This window comes from Vombatus ursinus, unplaced genomic scaffold (genome assembly GCF_900497805.2).
Source record: "Vombatus ursinus unplaced genomic scaffold, bare-nosed wombat genome assembly UNPS02014811.1, whole genome shotgun sequence".
NCBI lineage: Eukaryota > Metazoa > Chordata > Mammalia > Diprotodontia > Vombatidae > Vombatus > Vombatus ursinus.
In genome coordinates this window covers 8,906,953-8,931,997 of record NW_020954589.1, presented here as the reverse complement: position 1 = coordinate 8,931,997, position 25,045 = coordinate 8,906,953, and the positions used below count along the sequence as shown (strand labels likewise).

Here is a 25,045-nt window from a genome sequence, read left to right as displayed (position 1 = left end):
TTTAGAATCGTTGACAGCTTACTAGTTCTTATAGCCCTTCAATCGTAGAATCTGAATTGGAGAAGAGTTAAGAGACTATGGTCTACAGTTAAGACTTTTCACCTATACCTGAATTAATTAATCCTTTCTAAAAGATTCTCAGTAGGGGGCAGCTAGGTGGCGCAGTGGATAGAGCATTGGCCCTGAAGTCAGGAGGACCTGAGTTCAAATGTGGCCTCAGGCACATAACACTTACTAGCTGTGTGACCCTGGGCAAGTCACTTAACCCCATTGCCTTGCCAAAAAACAAAAAACGGTTCTCAACAAATGGTCCCGCTCAGACTGTGATGTTGTTAAGGCACCTAATTCTAGTAAACACCTCTACTTCAGTTTTTCCTTACATTAATCCGAAATCTACTTGTAGTTGCCTAACATACTAGCTGAACAGTTCTCGGTAAATAGACGTGAGGCCCCGGATAAGTGTTAGCGATTATTTTTTTTGTTCTACAGTTGTACCACGTATGTAGAACCCTCTAGCACCTTTGCAGTTTGAACTCAAATCCTGATAAACTGGTCCGTCAAGTTAATAGAGGCAGATTTAGGACAGTATTACAGTACAGGAAAACTTTCAAATCCTCAAAGCTGTCCAAAAATGGAAACGGAAGGCTTGGAGTGGCAGTAACTGGATTCCCCTCCCTGGAGGTCTTCTAAGCAGAGGCTAGATGACCACATTAGGAATCTTGTGGTGGGACTTTTGTTCCTTCAGATAGTCTGAGGTTTTTCTGGAAGGATTTCCGGCACCAGTTGTGAACTAGAGCCCGAGTGCCCCACTCCTGCTGTAGCCTTGAAATGGGTGTTTTGCCTACTTCCTAGCCAGTCCAAGACCCACGTACTCTTGGGTTTGCTGGGGACGCTGCTAACAGACAACCTAGTGACCTGAAGAACATGGCCCTGTGTACCCTAAAGGAGATCTGGATAGAAAAGTCTTAGAAGCACCCTCATTATCCTTCTCAGTGGGGCCTTTATCATGTCTTACATTATGACATTCCGGATATTTCTGGGGGAGGCAGGAACTGACCAAGTATGTGCCTGCCCTATCTATGGGAGGAAGCCAGAACTGGGAATAAGTAGCTAATGCTGGAGAACTGGACGCTTGATTCCGGGTTGTGGCTGTGGAGCTGGAAGGGACCTCAGAGGACGTGTGATCCAACCCTTTATTTTTTAAAGAAGACGGTAGCAAGGCCCAAGCCGGTGGAGTGATCTGGTTCAGCCATTACATCTAGTGTGCTGGACCTGACTTAGAATCCTGCCCCAGGCACTGGCTGTGTGTGACCTTGAATAAATTCACCACCTTACAAATGGGGATCACCACAGCACCTACCTCACAGGGTTGTTGTGAGGATCGAATGAGATAAAAATATTATGTAAATAAATGCTAGCTGTTCTTTACCCAAGGTCAGGAAGGTGGTAAACTGAAACATGGAAATACATAGAAAAACAAGGCACATACAGGATGTGATTAACAACCTACATATGATGCCTCCAAACTTCACCCCTCGTTCCTGGATCTGCTCTGTGGGCCTAAGTTGATCCATACCTGTCTTTTCCTAAACATCCTACTTTTCTTTTTTTCATTTGATTTTTTAATGGCACAGGGAGTGCTTAGCTTCCTCTTGCCCTTGGACAGGCCTGTTTTTTCCCCAACTGATGTAATTCCCAGAACGGAGCACAACTGAATTGTTAAAGCTGGACTATAACCTCCCTAGTCCTGGATGCCACTCAATGGACTAAGATCACCTTTCATTAGCTTACTGTGGTCTCACATAAGACAGTACACGAAGATGGGGCAAACAAGGAAGTTTTACTGAGAAACAGCTATCACCTCCTGCCCCTGAACAAACATACCGTAACTTTGGGGACAGTCTTAACTCTGTCCCCTTTGACCATCCCAGGATGGGGAGGAAGGCTTTTCTTTTCTCCCCTGTTGATCAGGGCCCATCTAGCCTCCCCCACATCCAACTGTCTTTGATCTGAGCCCTCTTTGGATACTCCCCAGCTCTTAAGAATGTGGAATGGGACTACAGATCAGGCCACTGAGTCCACGTGCTTGGGGAAGACTATACTGCTTGGTGACAAACTGGGATTGTTAAGGAGGAGGGATAAAACTCCTAGGGCAACTGTATCCCTAGTATCCAAACTCCACTGTGGCCCCAGCACCTTCTAATGCCCTCCTTTTGACACATCTCCAGCCTCAGCACCTCTCCTGAGGACTTGGGTGTCATCAAAAATACCACCAGCTCAGCATCCAGCATCTCACTATTCCCAGGGTTTCCTGAAGCCAAGAACAGAGCGGCATGTCCCCATTCCCTAAGGAACCCCTCACAAGCTCCCAGGCACTCTTTATCTCCCAGGGCTCCATGTGGTGAGAACTTAGCAAGATCCTCCCAAAGCAGCAGCGGTCAATGGGGTAGCGGGCAGCCCCTGCTATCCGTGAGCTGTGGGTGGGGGCAACCCCCACCCTCTTGGCTATCACTCCAACAAAAACGTCCTCTACTGGTATTAGAGGTACACCACCAGCTGCCCTCAGAATCAGCCGCAGGACTGGGGCTGACAACACATAGCCGGTGCCTGAACCATAAGGGGGAAAGGGGCCCCGGGAAGAAGGCCACTGCATCTCTGACACCTGATGCCGGCTCCCCTTCAAGCGAGAAGGGTAAACACTCCAATGGATATGGCCGAGGTACAGGTGGGGTACAGGAGGGTACAGGCTATGGGCACCCTCTGATTCCTTCTCTCCAGTTTTAGCCTTCCTGTCTCCTTGAACAATTCCTCTGTTAGGATATTTCTGTTGTAGATGCTGTTTCAGGGCCTTTCCTCGTTGGTCAAGTTCAGCCACAAGCCCAGGGACATTGATGTAGACATCATCGTCAGTCTTGAGGACATAATGGACGTTGGGGCAGTACCTGGCTGCCCATGCCAGCCCACTTAAGGTTTTCAGGGTAAGGTTTCGATATGAGTCCGTGAAAGCAGCCTGCACAATATCCCCCTCGATCTGGGCTTCCCATTTCAGTACTTCTTTGATGTTTCCCCAGTGACTATTATCAGGTTCCCCCAGTATGAAGAGTGTCCGGACCGAGTGACCCTGGATCTCCCGCAGACCTCCCCAGGAGGCTCGAATAGCATCTCTCTGCTCTTGATGCTCAGGGGCAGTGCTCACTAAGATCAGAAGGAAAACTTGGGAACCAGAACCTTTGCAAACCCCTCCATTAGGGATCAGAAGGTGGGGCAAGGAGAGTGGGTGCCCGGGTGCAGCTGGGGCTGGCACTGGGAGAGTGAAGGAGAACTTCCTTAGCTCAGAGGGGCCAAAGATGGCCCAGACGCACAAGAATGCCAGAGCTGCCAGGAGCATGCAGCGTGGATGGAGGAGGCAGGAGGACATAGTGGGGGACACAGATTCAGATTTGGCAGTGACCTGAAAAGAGAAATGGTGGGCGGGGGGGGGGGGGTAGAAAGAGGATGAGAGTTGAAACACAGGCAGGGATTCCGCTAAGATAAAGTCATCTGGTTCTCAGCCACCTCCCTGAGATGGCCCTAGCTTTCATCTTTCATCCCTAACTCCCTGTCCGAGACCTAACATCCTCCTCCCCAGCTCCTGCTCCCGCTCCGGGAGAGAGAATGAGGATAGAGAAGGAAGGAGTGGGGGGGTGGGGAAATGGATCCGAGGATGCTGATTGCAGAGGATGGAGGAGAGGGCTGATAGATGCCGGGATGGGAAAAGCTGCAGAAGGGAAGGGTAGAAAGGGAATTGGGGACAAGGGGGCCACCAGGAGTGGGTTACCTTGTCTGCAGCACCCAGATGCCCCAAATCCTGGCTCCATGGTTGCGCTGGTTATCAGTGGTGTGCACCCGCCTCGTTTCCTCGTCATCACCCTAGCCCCTCCTTCTAGCTTCCATCCCTCCCCCTACACACCCCCAGGACTGCCTGCTGTCTGCAACCACCCTTTGCCTCTGGGCTGCAGGGCCCCTCTTGGCCTCTTCTCCCTCCACGCCCCCTGCCCCTCCCCCTCCCCTTCCTTGTCCTTCCAACCGCATCTGGGTCTGGGTGGTCCCCTCCCATTGTCATCCTCTTCCTCTTTCTGTGTCCCTCCTTGGGATTGAGGTGGGGACGACGTTTTATCAGGGGGCAGCCTATTCCCTGCCCCCTCCCCCCTATGCCTCCCGGTTCAGGAAAGCGAGGGACGTTCCGCAGCCTTCCTTGGAAGGCGAGGTGTCCTTGGACATGGTTCGGGCACCAGTTTCTCGGCAGCGGAGTCTGCGCTGCGCCCCTCCCGAAACAGCAGCAGCTTAGCCTGCCCCGGTGCCGCCCAGTCCAGCTCCCCCCGCCCTTTGCCTAAGGACCACCTCACCTCCGGGAGCCCATCCAGCACTGTGGACCGTTCCCACCCTTTCTCCGCCACGTGGTCGGGATAGTGGGTCTTGCAGGCGAAGGAGAAAGCCCACTTCCTTTAACTGGCAGCCAGACCCCACCCCCGGTACGTTTCCTGAAACCTTAAATCAAAGGGGCGCGGCTCACGCTGTGTGGCCGGCCAAGACTGAGATCTTCGCTACTGATAAGCTGGAGTGTTCTGGAACCTCAGCCAGCACCGCCCAGCTCAAAAACTCATACAATTAATATGATTAAATTGCTGAAACTACAGAGGCCTAGGTTTGGGGATAACCCAGGCAGTGAGGCACTGGTTTAAAAAAAAAAAATAAAAGGTGGGAGGGGTGTGTGCAGTGTGGGGGTAGGACAAACAGCCCCACCGTGTGCTTGTCTCTACAACATTGGACTTTTGAGTCTTCTTTCAGCTGTAATGGAGAAAAAGGAATGCATCTTGCACACAGCAGGTGCTTATTAACTTAACTAAAAAGTCATTTAGGAGGGACAGAAACCAGACACTCGGACAATTTTGATATAAACTATTTATTAATAGACAAGGCCAGTGAAGTTGTTTACTTCTTCTTGGACACACCCACAGTGCGACCCCTGCGGCCTGTAGTCTTGGTGTGCTGGCCTCGGACTCGGAGACTACAGGAAAGAAGAGAGACAAAGACCAGAATGGTAAAGAGCTGGCAGCCAAGAAGTCAGATGACAGCTACTAGCGATCATTTCCCTGCACCCTTCATAATCTTGTCATTTGACAAGATTTTTTGTGCAAGTAAAATTCAACTTGGCTAAACTGAATGTGAATGGCTCCCATCTCCAAAATGTTTCCTCCTAAGCTTTATAATCCATGCCAATGCCATATTCATTCCCAAATCATCCATGAGATTTCAAACTTCAATGACCCTTATTCCTGTTGCCAAATCCTTCCTCTCCTTCTATAAATTTCACTGCTCCTTTCCATACCCACAACTTGTACCCTAGGTTCAGGCCCTTGTTATTTCATACATTAAAAAAAAATTTTTTTATTTCATTAAATATCTCCCAATTATATTAAAAAACAAACCTTTAAACATTCATTCCTCTTTTAAAATCCCCCCGCAATGTTATCACCTATATTTTAATAGATTTTTTTAATCTTCACTCTCCCCCTCAAAAATAATCCTTCACAGCAGCCAAATCAACCAGTTAAGACCATATTACCATGTCACACCTTTGTTTGAAAGCAATCTCCTTGCCTACTCAACTCAAACTCTCAATCACTTAAGGCCCTCCACACTTGGATTGGGGGAGGACAGATCAGAATCCACCTTGTTTACCACTTATTCTTGCCTCACCTACCCAAATTGCTCACCTTTGTTGGAGCTATACATTTATAACATTCTTATGTGCCTAGTTTTTGAACATAATTTCACCTTTCCAGACCATAATCTGGAGGGAGCTATGTTTCAGTCACCCTTCTATCTCCAATGCTTCTATAGTTCCTTATATCTAGATGGTACTTAATACAAGTCAGAAGGTATTGCTGATAGTCAATACAGGTTCTGAGTCACCCCCTTATACCTCTCGTCTAACTCACCCCCAAAAGTGCCGAAGCCCACGATGTGCCCGAATCTTCTTCAGTCGCTCCAGATCTTCACGCAGCTTATTGTCCAGACCGTTGGCCAGAACCTGTACAGGTGGACAGCACATCTCTACTAGCCCTTCCTCCCCACATAAAGCTAGAGTGACATCTTAACCTTCCCTTGTTCTACAACCTCCCTGCCCCCCCCCCTTACCTGACTGTATTTTCCATCCTTTACATCCTTCTGCCTGTTAAGGAACCAGTCTGGAATCTTGTATTGCCGGGGATTCTGCATGATGGTGATCACACGCTCCACCTGTGATGAGAAGGGGAACGTAAGCAGGACAAGCCCAAAGCTCCCTTCTAGAATAGTGCTCCCCTCACCCACTTCCAGTAACAACTTCTTACCTCATCTTCAGTGAGCTCACCAGCCCTTTTGGTGAGGTCAATGTCTGCTTTCCTCAGTACTACATGAGCATATCTTCGACCCACACCCTGAAGGAGAAAATAGAGTAAGGAGAGGCAAGATCAGCAAAATCACAGCAACAGCAAGGAGAAGCATCCTTATAGCAAGTTATTTGGTTTGGAAATGTTGACTTCTAGGATTTCCATCTAGGCAATACTGCTTACTATGTATGGTTCTTATGTCAATCCTTGGGCAATGAGAGATCTGGGTCCTTGTTTTTAAGGATGGATATCTAGCAATCCCACTAAACCACAAATGTCTTCTCCCCCCAAAGCTTTTACTATTCTAACTTGGTCTATTTGCCTCTGTAGGTCCTACCCTCCTTCTGATGTCTGACTAGGGCAGAGCATACCTCCCCAACCCTGGAATAGGATACCTTTCTTACTTAATGTAGCCTGGGATCACATTAGCTTTTTAGGCTGTCATACCTGTTGGGATTCATACTTTGAGCCTACAGTCCAATAAACCCCACAGATATTTCTGACACCCCCCCATAATTCCACCTCACCTGAAATAGCCTTTACCCCAATAGAGTTCTTTGGACCAACGCAGGACAAGGACTCACGTTTCTTAACCAAACGGGTATATCCAAATACAGCAACGATCAAAATCACTTGTTTTTGTTCAATGTGCCTGCCTTCTCCTCAGTGGAAGGAGCTATTTGGTCCTCCAAGAACACAGCACACATCCATTCTGTTATAAAACTCTGATGCTTTTATTCTTAAACTTCTCCCCCAAAGTTTCTTCTACCTCTAATGTTACTTTAATGGTCTAATTATTGCTGCTAATACCAATGCTGTTCTCACCTAATATTGTAAACACATATCCCACCCTTTCCAGACATTTACTAGCTGTTAACCTGGACAAGGAAGAAATGGTGCCTTGCACCTTATGGCACAGTTAGGTATTGAAGTAGGTAGAGTGACAGACTTGAAGTCAGGAAGATCTGAATTCAAATTTGACTGCAGACACTTTACTGTTTGTTTCAGTTTCCTTATCTATATAATGGGGAATAATAGCAACCATCTCCCAGGATTGTTGTGAAGATTAAATAAGAGAATATTTGTAAAGCACTTTGTATAACTTCAAAATTAGAGAAAAGGGATCAGCTCATAAACAAGCTTTAAGAAGTTATGTGCAGTGTAAATGGAGGGTAGGAAAGGGACTAGCAGTGTATGAAAAGGAAAGGACTTAAGATCTGATTTGTTTTTAAAGAATGGGTCAGGTTGTGAAGAGCTTTGAATGCCAAATAAGACTTTTACTGAGTAAAGTGAGTGGCACTGACCATATAACCTATGCTTTTACAAAATCGTTGGGGCAGCTAGGTGGTGCAGTGGATAGAGCTCCGTCCCTGGATTCAGGAGCACATGAGTTCAAATCTGGCCTCAGACACATAACACTCACTAGCTGTGTGACCCTGGGCAAGTCATTTAACCCTACTGCCTAGCCAGAAAACCAAAACTTCATATCTGAGCAGACTGTAATGGGTGGAGGCTTGAAGTAGGGAGACCAAACAGAAGGCTATGTATTGGCAAGAGTGTGGTGATGACCCTGCATCAGAATAGGCAGATGTGTGGAGGGAAGAGTACATCTATAAGAGATTGTGAATACTAAAACGACAGAACTTGGTAACATTGGACATACAGGGAAAGTGTGAGGATTTGAAGAAAAAACACTGAGGTTGCAAGCCTAAGTGACCAGAGGGATATCGATACACTCAGCAGTTAACAGGGCAGTTTGGAAGAGGAGGGTTTTGGCCCAAAGGTAAATGCTGTTTTGTACATGTTGGTTTCTGTGACTGGCAAAAAGAATACTAAAGATGATGCGTATTCCACTAAGACAAGGGTACCAGACACTATCAATAAGGCAGCTATCACACTGCCTGCTCTGAGAGGTCTGGGCTGACATAATGAATCCATTCTGGGCTTTCACTGCTTTCCCATCTGCTGGAATCAAACATGTCATTTAGTTTCCGCAGGACTCTGCCTCATCCTGCTCATTTTAGTCTCCCTGTTAAATAAGTCCTGCTCTTTGGTGGTAGCGTAGGGAAACTTAGAGCCAGTGACAAGATTTTCTTAAAACTATTCTGGCAGCAAATCCTACATTAGAGGTAAGGAGACAACAAAGCTGTTGCAATAATTCCTAGATAGGGAATGGGAAAGAGCTTAAATCAATTAGCAATGCTTGTGGAAGAAATTCAATGGACAAACTGGTGAGGTAAAGAACGACTCATTAAAAGTCACTAATCATGATGCTAAAAAGGACCTTAAACATGTAGACCAAACTCGACAGATGCACATCCAAACTCTACTTCCAATTGTTGTCTAAATTCTTTCTTGGATTGAGTGGAAATATAGTTCCCTCTAAGTATCATGGATCTAGAATTTGGGACCTCAGATGTCCCAACCTCCTCAGATTACAGAGGAGACCTAGGGAGGCTTGTCCAAGGTCCCATAGGTAGTGTTGGGTTTCCTTCCTCTATTTGTTTTGTTTAGTCTCATTCAACTCTTTGTGACCCCATTTGGGGTTTTGTCATTTCCTTCTCCAGCTCATTTTACAGTTGAGGAACGGAGGCAAACAGGGTTAAGTGACTTGCCCATGGTCACACAGTGTCTGAGGTTGGATTTGAACTTATGAAGATGAGTCTTCCTACCAAGCCCAGCACTCTATCCACTGCACCACCTAGCAGCCCCACTTTTATAGCCTTTCAAACATTTTAAAAGCTACCAACGCTCATTTTCTGAGCCGTCTTCCCCAAGCAAAACACACAGCAAACTAGTGATATCAGATTCCTGAATCCTCACCACTTGAATGGTTCTTTTCTCTACCCATTCTAGGTGCTTAACTGCAGACTTTACCTTCCCCCAAATAAGACTTGCATAAAACCTAAACACTGCCTATAATTGCTGTTTTTCTTAAGTAACTTCCCTACAAACAATCTCATTTTAACAATGTGAAATGTCTGTATACTGTAAAGCATAGAAGTGTTAATAGGTGGTTTTCTAATTCAATGTGCCCCCACCCCCAACCTTCTCTAAGTTTTAGTGGCTCCTGTTTCTATTTGAGTTGACACTACTACTATAGATGGGTAGTTAGGTGGTGGAAGTAGATAGATCACTGCACCTGGAGTCAGGAAGACCCGAGTTCAAATTCACTCTTAGCCGTGTGATCCAGGTTTCAATCACTTAACCCTTTTTGCCTTAGTTTTCTCATCTTTGCCAAGAAAATCCCAAAAGGGCTCATGAAAGAATGAGACACAACTGAAAAACAACTAAACTGCTGTAGATCACAATATGCCCTAATGATCCAAAGCTATTTTGTAAAAAACTCATATCTAGGTAAAGTCTTCAGACTCCCACTATCATATCTAACCCGGTCTCTAACCCAAAAAGCCAGAGAAGTGGGCCTTCTCGACACCTCCAGACAAAGCCCACTATACTTGTCTAGTGCTAATAGTACCCCCCTTTATATCAAACCTAAAAGGGTTATTACTTCTAGTTCTGATTTTTCTATACGACAGTTAAAAATACTTGAAGACTACTCTGGCAGGCCCCCTCCCATTTTGGTAGTGATGATAACATCCTGGCTCCAGAGTCAGAGGAAATAGATTTAAATTCTACTTCCAATGTGTTACTATTTGTCTGACCATGGCAAGTCACAACTTCTCTGAGCCTCATTTTCCTCATTTGTAAAACAAGGGGTTCAGACTAGACTATATCAGAGTGTCTTAATCTTCTTTGTCAGGGATGCCTCCATCTAACTTTGGCAGTCTGGTGAAACCTATAAACCCCCTCTCAGAATGTGTTTAAATATACATAAAATCAAATCATAATGGAAACTATATATTAAAAGTTATTAATATATCAAACCCTCTAATTTGCAATATATCTAGCAGTGGATCTAACAACTATAGTAATTTCAAAGTAATGATAAGCCAAAATGATATACTGAGTTATCCAGATACTACAGATACTGTGGTTTGTTGTCTAATTTATCAACTGAAGGAAATGCTAAACTACTGTTAGAGGTCAGTAAAAATAAATCCCACCCTCCCCCCAATCATTAAGAACCCCTGGACTAGATGACCTGAGGTCCCTGACCAGACTTCATCTGAACCTCTGACAAACCTTTTCTAGACCAAATATGTTCAGTTTAGTCAACATCAAGCGTCTAATTTATTTGCAAGACAACTAGCTGGGGAAGGAGTGTGCATTTACTACAAAATGGAACCACAAACATACAATAACTGAGGGAGCACTAACAATCAGGGGAATCAGGAAAAGCTTCATGAATTCAGTGCCTGAGGTTAGTCTTTAAAGAAGTTAATGACATGAGGAGGAAGTGAGGGCACCACAGTCCAGGGTTGAGGAACAACCTATAGAAAGGCAGAAAATGTAATGCCAAACTTGAAGTAAAGTTATCACTGTAACTTAAACTATGTTGAAAGGAGGCATTCAGATTTTGAAAGTCTGGGGCTCTTGACTTCCTTCCAGTCCCAGCTCCATACCCATCTTCTACAGGAAAGCTTTCCCAGCCCTGTTCTCTTGATTATTTCCACTTTATCCTAGACATTGCTTGTCTGTACAGTCCTGCGCATGTTGTCTTCCCCATCACACAAGGGCAGAGGCTGTCTTTTACCTTTCTTTGTATTCCCAGTGCTCAGCACAGTGTCTGACACAAAACAAGAACTTCTCCCCCTCAAACTGACCCCCCCTCTCCTCCTCTACGCCCTTAATTTGAAGGCCTTCCTAAATGCTGTTACAGAACAGAAACAGGGAAGTCCGGATCTGGGGGAGAATGGGATTTCTGCCTTGGACATGTTAAGAATGAGAAGCTTGAGCCTCTGGTTTCACTCCAACTTAGACTTTTTTTTCGTAGAACAGTGACTGCTTCCATTTTTTTTTTTGTCTTATCCTTTATTCAAGGCCTAGTTTCAAACCCCACCTCCACAGAGTACAAAAAAATAAAGCACAGCTAGAATATTGATACATACTGATTACAATCAACAAGCATTTATACAAAAAGTATTGTACTAAATAAAGAATTTCTGGAGAAAGATCACTGTAGTCCTAAAGGGCAAAGCCTAGTAAAACAGGACACATTACAAAACAAAGTATGATAAAAGCAGACATCAGAAATGCCACAAGAAAAAAAATATAAGCTAGATGGTTAAAATAATCAAAAGTAGTTTTAGGCTACTTATACATTAGTGCACTTTTCTAGTAGCAAATGTTTCCTACTTATTTGTCTTCCCAACTGCATTTCAAGCTTTAGTGAAGGCTGACGCTGACATAGATTATACATATGGAGTTGGAAAGAATCTCAAAGATCACTCATTAACCCCATATTGTCCAGATGAGGAAAGTCAGACTTAAAAAGAACTTTCCTAACCTGTCCAAAATAATAAGGGCATCTGAACCCAGGTCTAACAAATCCAGCATTTTTCACAGGATACCATTCTGCCCGTGCTTCCTAGCACTGTGCAAGTACCACATGCTAAAGTACAAAGTATACATAGATTCACAGACTTAAAGAGGGCAGGTAAGACAATAGTAGTGGCGGGGGGTGGGGGTGGTGAAGCACAGCACAACTAAAAGAATAAGTCTGTTTACACTGATACACACCATTTAGTGTACAAAAACTTTTACTTCATCATGTAACACCCTTATCTTTTATGTGGGAGGTTACTCCTTATGCCCCAAACCTCATAGGGGTCTCTTCTTTGGTGTCTCTGAAAAATCCACTTTTTGCCCTACCTTCTCGATTCAGACCTGTGTGGCTGGCCCTTACCTTGATGGCTGTGATGGCAAAAGCTATTTTCCGCCGTCCATCAATGTTGGTGTTGAGCACTCTCAAAATGTGCTGGAACTTCTCGGGGATTACAAGAGACTAGGGGATCGAGACAGCAGGGAGGAACAATTTGGGTAAATATAAGTCAGTCACAGGGCGTACAACACCAAGAATTCCTTATATAGACAAGAAGAAACCCCGAGTTACACGTTAACAGTTACGGTAGCCAGACCCTTTCCTCAGTCCCTTAGACACAAAAAGGGGGTGAGATCACCCACCCTCAGCCACACAGGAAAACCAGGAGGTCGGTCATGCCTGGGCATGACCACGGAAGCTCCCTAGGAAGCCGAAAAATGACGGTAAAGTGTGGGAACCAAGCCAAGGAAGTGAGACTCCCTGCCTTCGCGTTGAGCCACCCTCGACTGAAGGTAGGAGATCCAGGGTGACACCCGCCTCCCCCAGCGCCATTCTCCGTCCCTCCTCTCCAAGGACCCAGGAGCCGGTTCCACGCCCGAGACCTTCCGCCCTGGCCTAACCGCGCGGGCGTGCTCAGCAATCTCGCCGGCAAACTGCAGCCCTCTGGGCCGGGTCACCCTCGAAGCGTCCCCAGTTCGGTCCGTAAACCCCCGACCCCGATGTCGCCGGATCCCCAGATCGGGTTGGGAGCCAGCCTTACCATGGCTGCAAGGGCGGCGTGAGAGCCTTCTCTGGAAGAGGAAACGGAAGTTACGTATTCGCCTTATATAGCGGCCCTCGAGGGCGGGGAGTAGGGGGAAAGGGGAAAGGGGAAAGAAAAGCGAGAAGGCTTGGTGAATGCAAGAAGACACTTCCTGATCATACGCGTTTGCAGTGACGCCACTTCCGGGCGGGGGCGTTCCGAAGGCGAATTCTGGGCCTTCCGTTGTGCACTTCTAAGTCCCGTCTGTTCTGGAAACGAAGGCTCATTGAAGTCAAGGTCCGGAGCAGGAAGTGTGCCGACCCCGGTTTCCAATAGAAGGCTTAAGCGAACAAGCCCGAGGATTGGCGGAACGATTTTCACGCGTACGCCTTTGGGTCACAGCGTCATTCTTGCTCCTCTCTTGGGTGTCCTGACTTGGTCCTCCCTTACCTTCACCGTGTACCCCACCCGTGGAGTGGACGGACGTGTTTTCGACGGACACCTGGCGGAAGTAGCCGAGGGGGCGGGGCAGCGGCGGCAGGAATGGCAGCCACTGAGCTGATGCTGAGGGCCGGGGCCTCGGACGTGGACGAAGACGAGAATGCCCTGGTGAGGGGGCCGCGTCTGCGCTCCCCGCGCGAGGCTGGGTGTGGGGGTGGGGCGGGGCCTGTGCGGCTGCGCCGAGCCCGGGCTGTCACTCACCTCCCGGAGCTCCCCAGGTCTGAGCCATGATTGCTTTCCCCGGGGAGTAGCGGCTTCACTGTCCACCCCATCGCCTCAGTATTTCCCTTTGCCTGGGAGGCGCGTGCTGTCACTCCCGTCATCCCAATAGACGAGCATTTTTTTCCACAATGGGTGGACTTTGGTGGGGGGATGCCCCTCCATGTCATATTCCTTCCCTATCTCGTCTGCTTACTGCTCTCTCTCCAGGGGAGCGGCCCTGGGCTCCAGGAGCCCCTGCAGCTGGGAGAGCTGGATATCACGTCTGATGAATTCATCCTAGATGAAGTAGATGGTGAGGGATGATTAGATCCTAGGAAACCTGGGGGGAGGTGGGGAGGAGAGGGAGCAGACCAGGAACGACCCTGGACTTTGAGTTTCAAAAGTGAGGAAGGGCTGGAATGGGGACAGCTGGAAGTTGTGGTGTGGGGCAAATGCCCGGGTTCCTGTGGAGAGGGGTCCTGGGAGGAAAAGAACTGCATGCCTGGATCCTCATGACTTATCTCTGCTTCTAGTTCACATTCAGGCAAATCTAGAAGATGATTTGGTAAAGGAGGCTCTTAAAACGGTGAGACTTCCTACAATACCCTCTGTCCCTTGTCCTCCATTCTTCCATTTCACACCCGGTAATCTTTCCCAATGTCTTCCATACTGAGATTCCCTGATATTTTTCTCTCGTCTTAATCAGTACCCATTACGTCCTGCAGAGCATCATGCTCTGTGATTTGTTTTCGCTTAGATTGTCTTCTTTCTGGTCCTCCCAGGGTGTGGATCTCCGTCATTATTCAAAGCAGGTGGAACTGGAACTACAGCAGATAGAACAGAAATCTATTCGAGATTGTATCCTCATGGGAAAAAGATGGGGCTTTCTGTTACTGACTTTAGGGATGAGGTGGAAGGTATAGTCAAGATTGTCTCTTCTCATCCCAGGTATGACACGTGAGAAGGTGGGTGCTTGGCGTATGAGGGTTCTTCAGAGATTTGGGGGTCTCTGTCCTTTCTGTAAATCTTCTTAACTGCCCATGGCTCAGATATCCAGGAAAGTGAGAATATTGCATCACTACACAACCAGATTACAGCTTGTGATGCTGTCCTTGAGGTTAGTAACCCATTTTTTCATGTGATCCCCAAGATTCTGTGAGATCTGAATTGGTATATAAACACTGATAGCATTTCTGAGGTGAATTGAATGAATCAGTATTTATTTAGTGCCTATAATACACTAACTTATTTAGTGCCTATAATAGACTAAGAGCTCTGCTAAATACTTTAATATAAAGACAAACATGGATTAGTCCCTGCCTTCAAGGAGCTTACACTTAATGGGAGGAAAGGGACAGATACAACATTTATATACAGGATACAAGTTACTTTTGGGAGGTGTTGCACTAATAACTGGAGGGATCAGAAAAGGCTTCATATAAAAAGTAGTGTTTAAACTGAGTTTTGAAGGAAACCAGAAATTCCTTGAAGACCGAAGTAAGGAGGGTGAGTATTCCAGATATGGAGGAGGGGACAGCACACAGATGGGAGATGAGATGTCTTGTATGAGGAATTGCATTTGGACTAGTATAGTCGGAATGTAGAATTTATGGAAGGGAGTAATATATATTAAGGCTGGAAAGGTAAGAAGAGGCCAGGTTGCAAAGAGTTTTAAATGATACACAGAGGAGTTTATATTTGTTCTTGGAGGCAATAGGGAGAGAGCCATTGGAGTTTATTAAATAGGGAGTGACTCAAGTGGTTTACCACCTGCATTGCTCTTGCACCCTAAGGACTATGGGGTTTTTCCATCTGACGTGCAGCTGGAATCTCCTGTGTATGTTGTCTCTCCCTATTAGAATACAAAAAGCAGGGACTGTCTAGCTTTTCTATTTTTTATCTCTGTTGCTTTGCACGTATAAGTGCTTATTAAATTCTTTTTCACTCACTGTACTTTAGGACAGTTACTTTGAGGGCTGTGTAGAAGATGGTTTGTAGTGGGGAGAGAGTTGAGTTGAGTCAGGGAGACTGAATAGGAGGCTGTGGCAATAATACAGGCAAGAGGAGATAAGGGCTTGAACTAGTCTGATGGCTGTAGGAGGGGAAAGGGTTGGATGTGAGAGATGCTAGGGAGATAGAGAAACTAAGATCTGGAAACTAATTAAATATGTAGGATGAGAGAGAATGAGGAATCAAGCTCACATCAAGGTTGTGGTGACTGGGAGGTGCCTTTGATCATAATAGGAAAGTTTGAAAGGGTTGAGTTTGGAAGACAAGATAATGAGTTCTGTTTGGGATGTATTGAGTACCATATGCCTGAGAGATATCCAATTAGAAATGTCTAGTAGATAGTCTGTGGTGAAGGACTGGAGCTCAGGAGAAAGACCAGGCAGGGATGAATGTATAGAGATGGTAACTGAACTCATGGCAGCTCATTCGGTTACTGATAGATAGAGCTGGGAGGTAAGAGGTCCCAGGATGAATCCTTGGGGTATACAGACAGGGCAAATGATGTGGATGACAATCAAGCAAAGATGAATAGGACAATGCAGTCAGGCAGGTAGGTGGAGAACCAAGAAACAGTGCCACAAAAACCGAGAAGGAAGAGAATATCTAGAAGGACAGGGTGATGATGTCAAATGAGGTGATGTCAAATGTTATAGAGAGGCAAATAAAGATAAAGACTGAGAAGATGCCATTAGCTTTGGCAAGTAATAGATCCCTGGTGACTTTAGGGAGCAGTTTCAGTCCTTGATCAAGAAGTACATGAATGTGAGATCAGGGCTGTGACTATCCTCATGTGTAACTGAGGTGAAGTGGAAAAGTAGGTCCTGGGAACTTAGCAGATTAAGAAACACTACTCCAAGACCTGATATCCTTCATGTCTCTCACATAGGACCAGGTACTAGAGTTGGATGAGAGTAATTAGCCTTTCTTCCCTTCTGTGATCCTCATAATCCATGGCCTCTGGTGATCCAATCTCCTTTAGTTCATAGAGCATTTATAGACATTTCTGCAGGGATACCTCAACGCCTTCCCAAATATCTTTGCTCTAACTCCTATATGATTCTGTTGCCCTCCATAAAATGTCACTGACCCCCTTCTATTTCCTTCCCGGTTAGCGCATGGAACAGATGCTGGGTGCTTTCCAGAGTGACCTCAGCTCCATCAGTTCCGAGATCCGGACACTACAGGAACAATCTGGAGCCATGAATGTTCGACTCCGGAATCGCCAGGCTGTTCGTGGGAGACTTGGGGAACTTGTGGATGGTTTGGTTGTACCCTCTGCCCTGGTCACGTAAGTCATTTGATATCATGAATCACTTGGGTCACAGATTAGAGCCAGTTCTATATGTTTTAAACAGATTAGTATTTCCTTTTCTTATTGGATGTCATGGAGTTGGGTAAACTTGGGGCAGGGTAAAGGTTGTTCAGTAAAACTGAGAAATTTGTGGTTGTATTGATGAGCATTTCCTCTGTTCAAATCACTTGAGTCAGGGGTCAAAAAATAGCACTCATCTTGGGTCAGACATTTCTTGAGTGGTGTCACTAGAGATCCCATGGGAATCAGGGGACTTTTTAAAGTCATATAACAACTTCCTGCCCTCACAGCTCAGGGGATGGAGAGGAGTCTTGATAAAGGGATAATTGTTCTTGAGGAGGGTTTCTGGGAGTGCTTATTTTCTCTTTGCTACACCACAACTTGCCCTCTCCTCTGCCCATACCCAGGGCAATCCTAGAGGCACCAGTGACAGATCCTCGGTTCCTGGAACAGCTGCAAGAACTCGATGCCAAGGCAGCTGCTGTCAGAGAGCAGGAAGCTCGTGGGACAGCAGCCTGTGCAGATGTCAGGGGTGTGCTGGATCGGCTTAGAGTCAAGGTGGGGATGAGGATGGTAGTGCCCCCAGTGGCCTTTGAGACTTCCAGAATATTCCCTTCCAAGACTTCCCCACTCCCCAAATAGATAATGCCCTCTGCTCTCCAGTCTCTAGGAAACTCTGTCAGAAATCTTCAGAAACTCTGAGAAGTTGCCTTTATCAGTCACCCTATTATTCCCTCCCAACAGGGTGCCCATTTCCCTGACCCCTCCTTAGCTCTGAGAGGGGTTGTGGGTCCTTTCCTTACGGTATGTGGCCCTTTCCCATCAGGCTGTGGCTAAGATCCGAGAGTTCGTCCTGCAGAAGATTTATTCATTTAGAAAACCGATGACTAACTATCAGATCCCACAGACTGCCTTGCTCAAATACAGGTCACAGTTGGGAGACAGGGCATGAGGAGGGGCATTGGGGTTTGGGAGAGCCAGGGTAAAAGGTGGGGGGGTGTCTCTTTCTGAGCCTTACCATGAAATAGTTGCCATGAAAACTGCAGGTTTTTCTATCAGTTTTTGCTGGGAAATGAGCGAGCAACAGCAAGAGAGATCAGGGATGAGTACGTGGAGACGCTGGGCAAGGTTTATCTGTCATACTCACGCTCCTACCTGGGGAGACTCATGAAGGTTCAGGTAAAACTAGAGGGAGTTAAGGGGAGGCAAATCCAAGATGAGGTGGGGGAGGGGAAGCTAAGATACATCTTAGCTGAGCTAGGGGAGGTGGGTATAGACATAGTGCTTAGTTTTGTTTGTTTTCTGGGAGGAGGAAAAATAGACATAGGGATAATCATTAGCTTTTTTCCTCTATGTTTCCCCCCAGTATGAGGAGGTGGCTGAGAAAGATGATCTGATGGGTGTGGAAGACACAGCGAAGAAAGATATCCTGAGAGCCAAGGGGTCCTGGCAGAGACTTGCTAAAAATGGGAGGGGGACTGACACTAATTTCTAAGGGGAGGGTAGCTAGGCACTGAGGTCTTGGGTGAAAGGGGCACCTGGGCTCCTGATAGTTGAAGTCTGAATGCTTAGCAATGAGACCTGGTCACTTGGGAGTTCCTGTCTAGACAAATTCTGTGTCTAGACATCTGGAATCTGTAGCAATATTGGTCCAGTGTGTCCAAATTCCTTTGTTTTCCTTAACTACCCTTTCCCCATCACGATTTTTCTCAAAGCCATCTCTCCGAAGTAGAAACACAATCTTCACCTTGGGGACCCGTGGCTCTGTCATCTCTCCTACTGAGCTTGAGGCTCCCATCCTGGTTCCCCATACAGCTCAACGTGGGGAGCAGAGGGTATGAGGGATAACAGGCTAGGCATTTGGGGTATAGTGGGATGTAGAGAGCAAGACTTCTTCAGATTCAGGCAGAGAATGGGAGGAACAGAGATTATGGGAATACAATATAACCTGGGGCAGAGGGGATGAAGAAGGTATAAGGGTCTCCCTTAGATAAGGAGGAAGAATTGGTGTAGGGGAGATGTCAGTGTCATAGACATCTTTTACAATACTTATTTACATTACCTTAACAGTCATTTAAATGTTTTTCCATAACCGCTGTTGTGATTGGAGGAACGTGATGAGCCTTAGGTGGGGAGGGGATTTTTCCCCAACCTTGATTCTCCTTTGCTGTTTTCTCAAGGCTAACTGTAGGTGAAGTAGAAAAGACCGTGCTAGCCTATGGAGAAATTGGTGTCAGATCTACCAGTTCTAGTCCTCTCTCCCCGCCCCCCCCTTCTGTCTCATTCAATGTCTTTCTTGCTCCTAGTATCCCTTTGAAGCACTCTTCCGGAGCCAGCACTACGCCCTCCTAGACAATTCCTGCCGGGAGTATCTCTTCATCTGTGATTTCTTCGCTGTCTCTGGCCCTGCAGCCCATGATCTTTTCCATGCTGTGATGGGTCGTACTCTCAACATGACTCTGGTGAGATTCCCCAAAACTTAGGGACCTAAAAATTCTGATACTTCTTACTATAGAGTTCCATTCTCATAGGACACATTCTCATATGACCTATAGGAGACCTTGAAATAAGGGCTTCCCAAATCTTGGCCTCTTGAATCCTGCCTTGCCCCGATTCTGAGCTGTGCCATATGGAATGCGTATTTTCGTCATGATCTTGATGGGTTTTCTCTCCCCTTTCCCCCCAGTTGCCACCTACCAAGGGATCTGTAAGACCCTAACCAGGAAGAAATGGTAGGGAAGTGGGAGACATGAATGAGGATTTATTCCTTTCTTTGATATTCTCTACCAGTGCCCTTCCCCTAAAAGAAACACTTAGCTTGGAGAGAGAGTAACAGTAAGAGTATACCTATTTGAAGGAGTGTCAATTAAATATTTTTTTCTCTCTCTCTCTTTTCTTCTTTTCCCCATGGCTGGTCTACTCTGATTTTTACCCCCAATTTACAGAAACATCTGGAATCCTATTTGGCTGATTGCTATGATGCCATTGCTGTTTTTCTCTGTATCCACATTGTTCTCCGATTTCGAAACATTGCTGCTAAGAGGGATGTTCCTGCACTGGACAGGTCACTAATATCCTGCCCTTGATTTTATTGACCTCTAACTCTTAAAGGAAACAATCCTGCATTGAACAGGACGCTGATAATCCTTATACCCACAGGGACTTTTCATGCAGAACAGCTCCTTGATTCCTTGCCCATCTTTCCCCAGTCTGTGAATCTCCATTCAACAAATAGAATTTATTTATAAAAGCAGAGCCCTGTGCTAAACACTGGAGGAGATTCAAGTTTAGCTATGACACAGTCCTTTCATGTAACTTACAGTCTTGTAGGGAGATAGGACGCAAATGATTTGTCATGTAGAACATTAGAGAAGTGTAAAGTAAATTGTGCTGGGGAGTGGAGAGAGCATCACTGATTCAGATCAGTGAGTTGAAGGACTTAGGCACTGCGTGGAAAATGTTGTAGAGAGAAGTCTTAAGTTTGGCTCTTTCATTGCTTACTGATTTGGGCAAGCTTCCTCCTGACTACTTAGTTTACTTATCTGTAAAGTGAGAAATTGGAGAACAGTATTAATGTGCAGAGGCACAGGGTGTTTTAGGTGGGGGACAGAGGACTTTTGCTTGGCTGGAGTAAGGGAAATCATGTGACCTAAGACTGATGAGGTCAGATAGCACTGGATTGTGGAGGCCGCAGATGCCAGGCCGAGGAGCTGGCATTTTATGGGGTAGGCAGTCGGGAATCGCTGAAGAATTTTGTGCAGAGGAGTGCTGGGACTAGATCTACGTACAAGGAAACTTGTTCTGGCAGTAGTATGAAGGCTAGATTGCCATTTCCAGTGAATGCATGGGAGGCAGATCTATCAGGGGACCACTGCAGTAGTCCACTAGGATGGTGGCAGTAAAACTGGAGGGGCGGGGATGGAACTGTTAGATGTTAAAGTAGAATCAGAGAACTTGGCAATTGATTGGATGTGAGAAATATAGGCAAGAGAAGAGACAAAGGTAACAGCAAGGTTTAGGACACAAGAGACTGAGTGATGGTGCCTTTCCCTCAGATCCCTGGCCCTCTAGTCTATTGGGAAGGAAACCCAGAGGGATTATACTAGCCTGGAACATGTGCCCTTCAGCACTGACTTTGATCCTGGGTGACCCCCAGGTACTGGGAACAGGTTCTGGCTCTGCTGTGGCCTCGGTTCGAGCTGATTCTGGAAATGAATGTACAGAGTGTCCGAAGCACTGACCCCCAGCGACTTGGAGGGCTGGACACAAGGCCCCATTATGTGAGGACAGGGCAAGGGCCATTGTGGAATTATGGGGGGGGGGCCTTGGCTTGGGGAATGGGGTGGGGTGACACCCTAGGAAACTTGGGCAGAAATGAAGGACTGATCACCCGGGGAAGAAGAGCAATAAATAAAAACGGGTGAGTCTGGCAGATTGGGCAGTCTGGGAAACAGATCATTCTGGAAAATTGGTGTAAGATGTAATTCTTCATCTCTCCTCCCTCAGATCACTCGTCGTTATGCAGAGTTCTCTTCGGCTCTTGTCAGCATCAACCAGACAATTCCCAATGAGCGGACAATGCAGCTACTGGGACAGCTGCAGGTGAGGTGGCCCATCCCAGGCCTAGGCCTTTCTCTTAACTGGGACTGCTGGGGGTGAGGAGGGAAGTCCTGCCTTAAGTAACCTTGCTTTACTCCATTGTTCCCTTCCTGACTGCTTTCCCAGGTGGAGGTGGAGAACTTTGTGCTCCGAGTGGCAGCTGAGTTCTCCTCACGGAAAGAGCAGCTTGTGTTTTTGATCAACAACTATGACATGATGCTAGGCGTGCTTATGGTAACAGATTTCCCCCAAAACCTACAAAAATAAATATCTCCCTCCCTTCATTCCCACTCCCCCATCTCAAGGATTATTCCTCACCCAAGGAAGGATTGCCTTCTAATGAAAGGACCCACTTTTTCTGCTCTTAAGATACTCTGAATCCCCATCCATCTCATAATTTGCCTCCCTTGTCTCTCCTTCCTGCAGGAACGTGCAGCAGATGACAGCAAAGAAGTTGAAAGTTTCCAGCAGCTGCTTAATGCTCGAACACAGGTCACTGATTTTCTCTCACCCCTAGACCTTTCCCTGAATAGTTAATTAGACTAATTGAGGGAATATTCTTCCAAACCTAGCTCACTCTGAGGTACATGCTCCACCCTCCTCCAACCCTGACCTTGTGTATGTGTCCTCCAGGAATTCATTGAAGAGCTTCTGTCCCCCCCTTTTGGAGGCCTGGTGGCATTTGTGAAGGAGGCTGAAGGTCTGATTGAGCGGGGGCAGGCAGAGCAGCTTCGAGGGGAAGAAGGTGAGGAAGGGACAGGGAAAAGGTTGAGAGAAAAGAAGAATTAGAGGAGCTGGGAAAAGAAGGGGGAGGAGTTAGACCAGAGGTGTCAAACATGCCACAACGCTCTGAGTACAGCCTGAACCAGATTAAAATGTAGTTCCTATTTGATTTTTATGTGTTGACATATTAATAAAATATATAAAGATATGTAATTGTTTGGTTTTCTATGTTAATATGTAACCTGCAGGGATCCTTATGTACCACTTAGTGGCCCCCGTTTCTGTTTGAATTTGACATCAGTGAGCTAGATGAATGTGGGGAAAGCAGGGAAGAAGAGAATACAGGTTGGGGCAGGAGGTGCCGTTAGTTAGAAATCTCTAGGAGGACCTAACTTCACGTTGGAGAGGAGAAAGCCTTCTAACAGTATCAATCCTGTTTCCTTGATATATTAGCCCGGGTGACTCAACTGATCCGTGGCTTTGGCAGCTCTTGGAAATCTTCAGTTGAATCACTAAGTCAGGATGTCATGAGGAGCTTCACTAACTTCCGAAACGGGACCAGCATCATCCAGGTGATCCTCTTCCCACCCTCTCATCCTGCTCCTTCCCAAGTTACTGAGGTCAGTCACCAGGGGCCCAGTATCATCTTTGTGACCCCTCACCCCCAGTCACTAATCCCACCTTCAGATTCCAGCTAGCTTCATTTGGTGGTTCTCAAGCTCTAACCACCTTTGTAACCTTTTATGACCTCAACCAGGGAGCACTGACCCAGCTGATCCAGCTTTATCACCGCTTCCATCGAGTCTTATCCCAGCCCCAGCTCCGAGCCCTCCCAGCCCGAGCAGAGCTCATCAACATTCACCACCTTATGGTCGAGCTTAAGAAACACAAACCCAACTTCTGATATGGTTATCCTTGGGATTCTCCAAGATCTTTCTCGATCCATTCTATCCCTAGGATGCCTCCAGTTTTTCAGGGATTAAATTGCCCACTTCATGATTCCTGAGTCCCCAGACTCCTCACATGCCTCTGTTTCCAACCCTGTTATTTCTTCTGGGTCTTTGCCAGATTAAGAGTAATTTGGATTCCCATAGCCTACACTGGAGTTCTCTCCAAACTGACACTGTATTCTTGGTTCTGTGCTTCTAGCCAATAAAACTTGGTGCCTCAGTTTTGGTTTTGTTTTTTTTTAATTTCTTTTTTTAAAATTTCTGTCATTATTTCTTGGATTCTGAGTTGTTAGGGAGGATATGAAGAAACTGCTATAGATGGGTGTAATTCTCCGGAGTTATTTTTGGTGGCAGAAGCCCTAGGGCAGGGGCTTTTAATCAATCATTCCTGTGTCAAGGTCGGTCTGATGAAGCTGATAGACCCCTGCCTTACCCTGAGGAATTTTCTAACCCCAACCTCTTCCTGATTTTCTCTGCCTCCTTCCCACATCTCTGAAGCTTCATGGAAATATCACTGGATTGGGGGTCAGAAGACCTCAGGGCTAGGAGGTAATTAATCCTACTGTATTCAGCCCTGTCTGTAGCACCTGGAGTTTGGTAAGTGCTGGGTGCCAAATTTAAGAAGAATGTTTAATTGGAGAGTATCCAGAGAAGGGCAGATGTCAAAATCAGGCCATATGAGGAATAGATGAAGGACCTGGGGGTACTTAGTCTGGAGATGAATAGACAGTTTCACATGGAGAACAGGACAGCTATTTTCTAGTCCTGAAGCGCTGACATAAAGAAGAGGGACAGGAATATGCACATATTTGGAGCTCTTTTATATCTAGGAGCCCTGCATGTAATGTGTGTGCAGAAAGCTAAGAAGTCCCTTTGCATCTGCTGTCTGTCCTCCTTGCTGTTGGCAGGGAGGGAATGGCCCTGTAGTGAGACCAGGTCTCTTGGTACATGGGAAGGAGCACTGGCAACAAGTCAGAAGACTTGAGTCCAGGTCCCTCCTGTGTTCAGCTCTCTACCTCTGTAACCTTGGGCAAATCACTGGGCTTCAGTTTCTTCATTTGTAAAATAAGGGGTTTGGCCTCGTCCAGATGGCCTTTAGAGTGCCTTCCATCTGTGTATTTAACAAATCAAAGAAAGTAAGAACACGATAAGCTGGAGAGTGTCCAGCACAGGACCTGAAGGACAATTAAAGGCCTCCGGGGAGATCAAGCCCCATGTGGGTCATTTGAAGGAAACGGGGACATTTAACCTAGAGTGAAAGATTTCGGGGGTAAATGATAGCAGTTTTCAAATACTTGAATCGACGTTCTGAAGAAGAGGGATTAGCCTTGTTCTGCTTTGGCCCCCGGGTGCACAACCCGGAGCAAAGTGACTGCTTTCCCCCTCCTTACAGCCTCATGGCCATTAGGCATGTTGTGCAGGGGCGGGGTTAAGTAAGGGGAAAGGGGTCGCTCCCTCATTTTCTCTGCGTCTCATGTCTGGTCTTTAGTACTCCTTGCCTGCCCCCGCCCCCGTTCACCCCGAAATTCCTAAGGCAGCCCCATCCTGAGAGGTCTCTTTAGACCCAGGTTATTTCTGGACGTCCCAAATTCCTGGCCGGCGAGCGTGTGACCAAGGGTGTCTCCTGCAGGAATCCCCGGATCTGGACCTGGGAGGGTTAGAAAGGTGGGTTGGAGTTCGGAGGCGGGCTTCAGCAATCTCCATGGCGACGAACAGCCGCTGAAAGCGACAAGGAAGCCAAGTCCCATTTTGTGATTGGTTGGAAGCTGGGTAGGGGGGCGGGATCAACCCTCTTTCTTGGGTCGCCTAGGAAACCCCCGCCCCTCCACCTTCTCTAAGACTCCACCCTACTCCGCAATCAGCCCTCTG

At 46.6% G+C, this 25,045-nt stretch overlaps 3 protein-coding genes across 5 annotated transcripts; 1 reads left to right on the top strand and 2 right to left on the bottom strand.

Moving 5' to 3' along the window:
• Positions 1-1,179: 1,179 nt before the first annotated feature.
• Positions 1,180-4,504, bottom strand: B3GALT4 (beta-1,3-galactosyltransferase 4). 3 transcript variants are annotated; one of them, XM_027876281.1, is made up of 2 exons: positions 4,386-4,504; positions 1,180-3,451 (listed from the first exon to the last, which is right to left on the bottom strand). In XM_027876281.1, exon 2 carries the CDS (start codon positions 3,416-3,418, stop codon positions 2,261-2,263), a length of 1,158 nt encoding a protein of 385 aa, XP_027732082.1. In that variant the 5' UTR covers positions 3,419-3,451; positions 4,386-4,504; the 3' UTR covers positions 1,180-2,260. The 3 variants fall into 3 exon arrangements, with proteins under 3 accessions (XP_027732082.1, XP_027732085.1, XP_027732084.1); XM_027876284.1 differs by lacking the exon at positions 4,386-4,504 and adding an exon at positions 3,818-3,925 and having other exon boundaries at positions 1,180-3,195; XM_027876283.1 differs by lacking the exon at positions 4,386-4,504 and adding an exon at positions 3,818-3,900.
• A 422-nt stretch (positions 4,505-4,926) lies between these two features.
• RPS18 (ribosomal protein S18) lies at positions 4,927-13,006 on the bottom strand. Its single transcript, XM_027876288.1, has 6 exons — positions 12,899-13,006; positions 12,223-12,321; positions 6,375-6,461; positions 6,181-6,282; positions 5,982-6,073; positions 4,927-5,047 (listed from the first exon to the last, which is right to left on the bottom strand). The coding sequence occupies exons 1-6, from the start codon at positions 12,899-12,901 to the stop codon at positions 4,972-4,974; spliced, it is 459 nt and encodes a 152-aa protein (XP_027732089.1). The 5' UTR covers positions 12,902-13,006; the 3' UTR covers positions 4,927-4,971.
• A 220-nt stretch (positions 13,007-13,226) lies between these two features.
• On the top strand, positions 13,227-23,396 carry VPS52 (VPS52, GARP complex subunit). Its single transcript, XM_027876276.1, has 20 exons — positions 13,227-13,489; positions 13,811-13,895; positions 14,116-14,168; positions 14,365-14,440; positions 14,632-14,699; positions 16,705-16,880; positions 17,312-17,462; positions 17,731-17,831; positions 17,951-18,083; positions 18,271-18,328; positions 18,606-18,739; positions 19,211-19,366; positions 19,850-19,968; positions 21,061-21,184; positions 21,411-21,506; positions 21,630-21,737; positions 21,930-21,995; positions 22,137-22,248; positions 22,680-22,798; positions 22,984-23,396. Exons 1-20 carry the CDS (start codon positions 13,424-13,426, stop codon positions 23,128-23,130), a joined length of 2,148 nt encoding a protein of 715 aa, XP_027732077.1. The 5' UTR covers positions 13,227-13,423; the 3' UTR covers positions 23,131-23,396.
• The last annotated feature ends 1,649 nt before the right edge of the window (positions 23,397-25,045 follow it).

Bases quoted from the DNA above. Each gene is read 5' to 3' on its own strand.
- B3GALT4 (XM_027876281.1), bottom strand. From the start codon at position 3,418: ATGTCCTCCTGCCTCCTCCATCCACGCTGCATGCTCCTGGCAGCTCTG.
- RPS18 (XM_027876288.1), bottom strand. The intron at 6,462-12,222 runs GTAAGGGCCAGC...TTTCTCCTTCAG, and splicing joins TTGCCATCACAGCCATCAAG to GGTGTGGGTCGAAGATATGC. The intron at 6,074-6,180 runs GTAAGGGGGGGG...CCACCTGTACAG, and splicing joins AGGATGGAAAATACAGTCAG to GTTCTGGCCAACGGTCTGGA.
- VPS52 (XM_027876276.1), top strand. From the start codon at position 13,424: ATGGCAGCCACTGAGCTGATGCTGAGGGCCGGGGCCTCGGACGTGGAC. The intron at 13,490-13,810 runs GTGAGGGGGCCG...CTCTCTCTCCAG, and splicing joins ACGAAGACGAGAATGCCCTG to GGGAGCGGCCCTGGGCTCCA. The intron at 18,740-19,210 runs GTATGAGGGATA...TCTTGCTCCTAG, and splicing joins CTCAACGTGGGGAGCAGAGG to TATCCCTTTGAAGCACTCTT.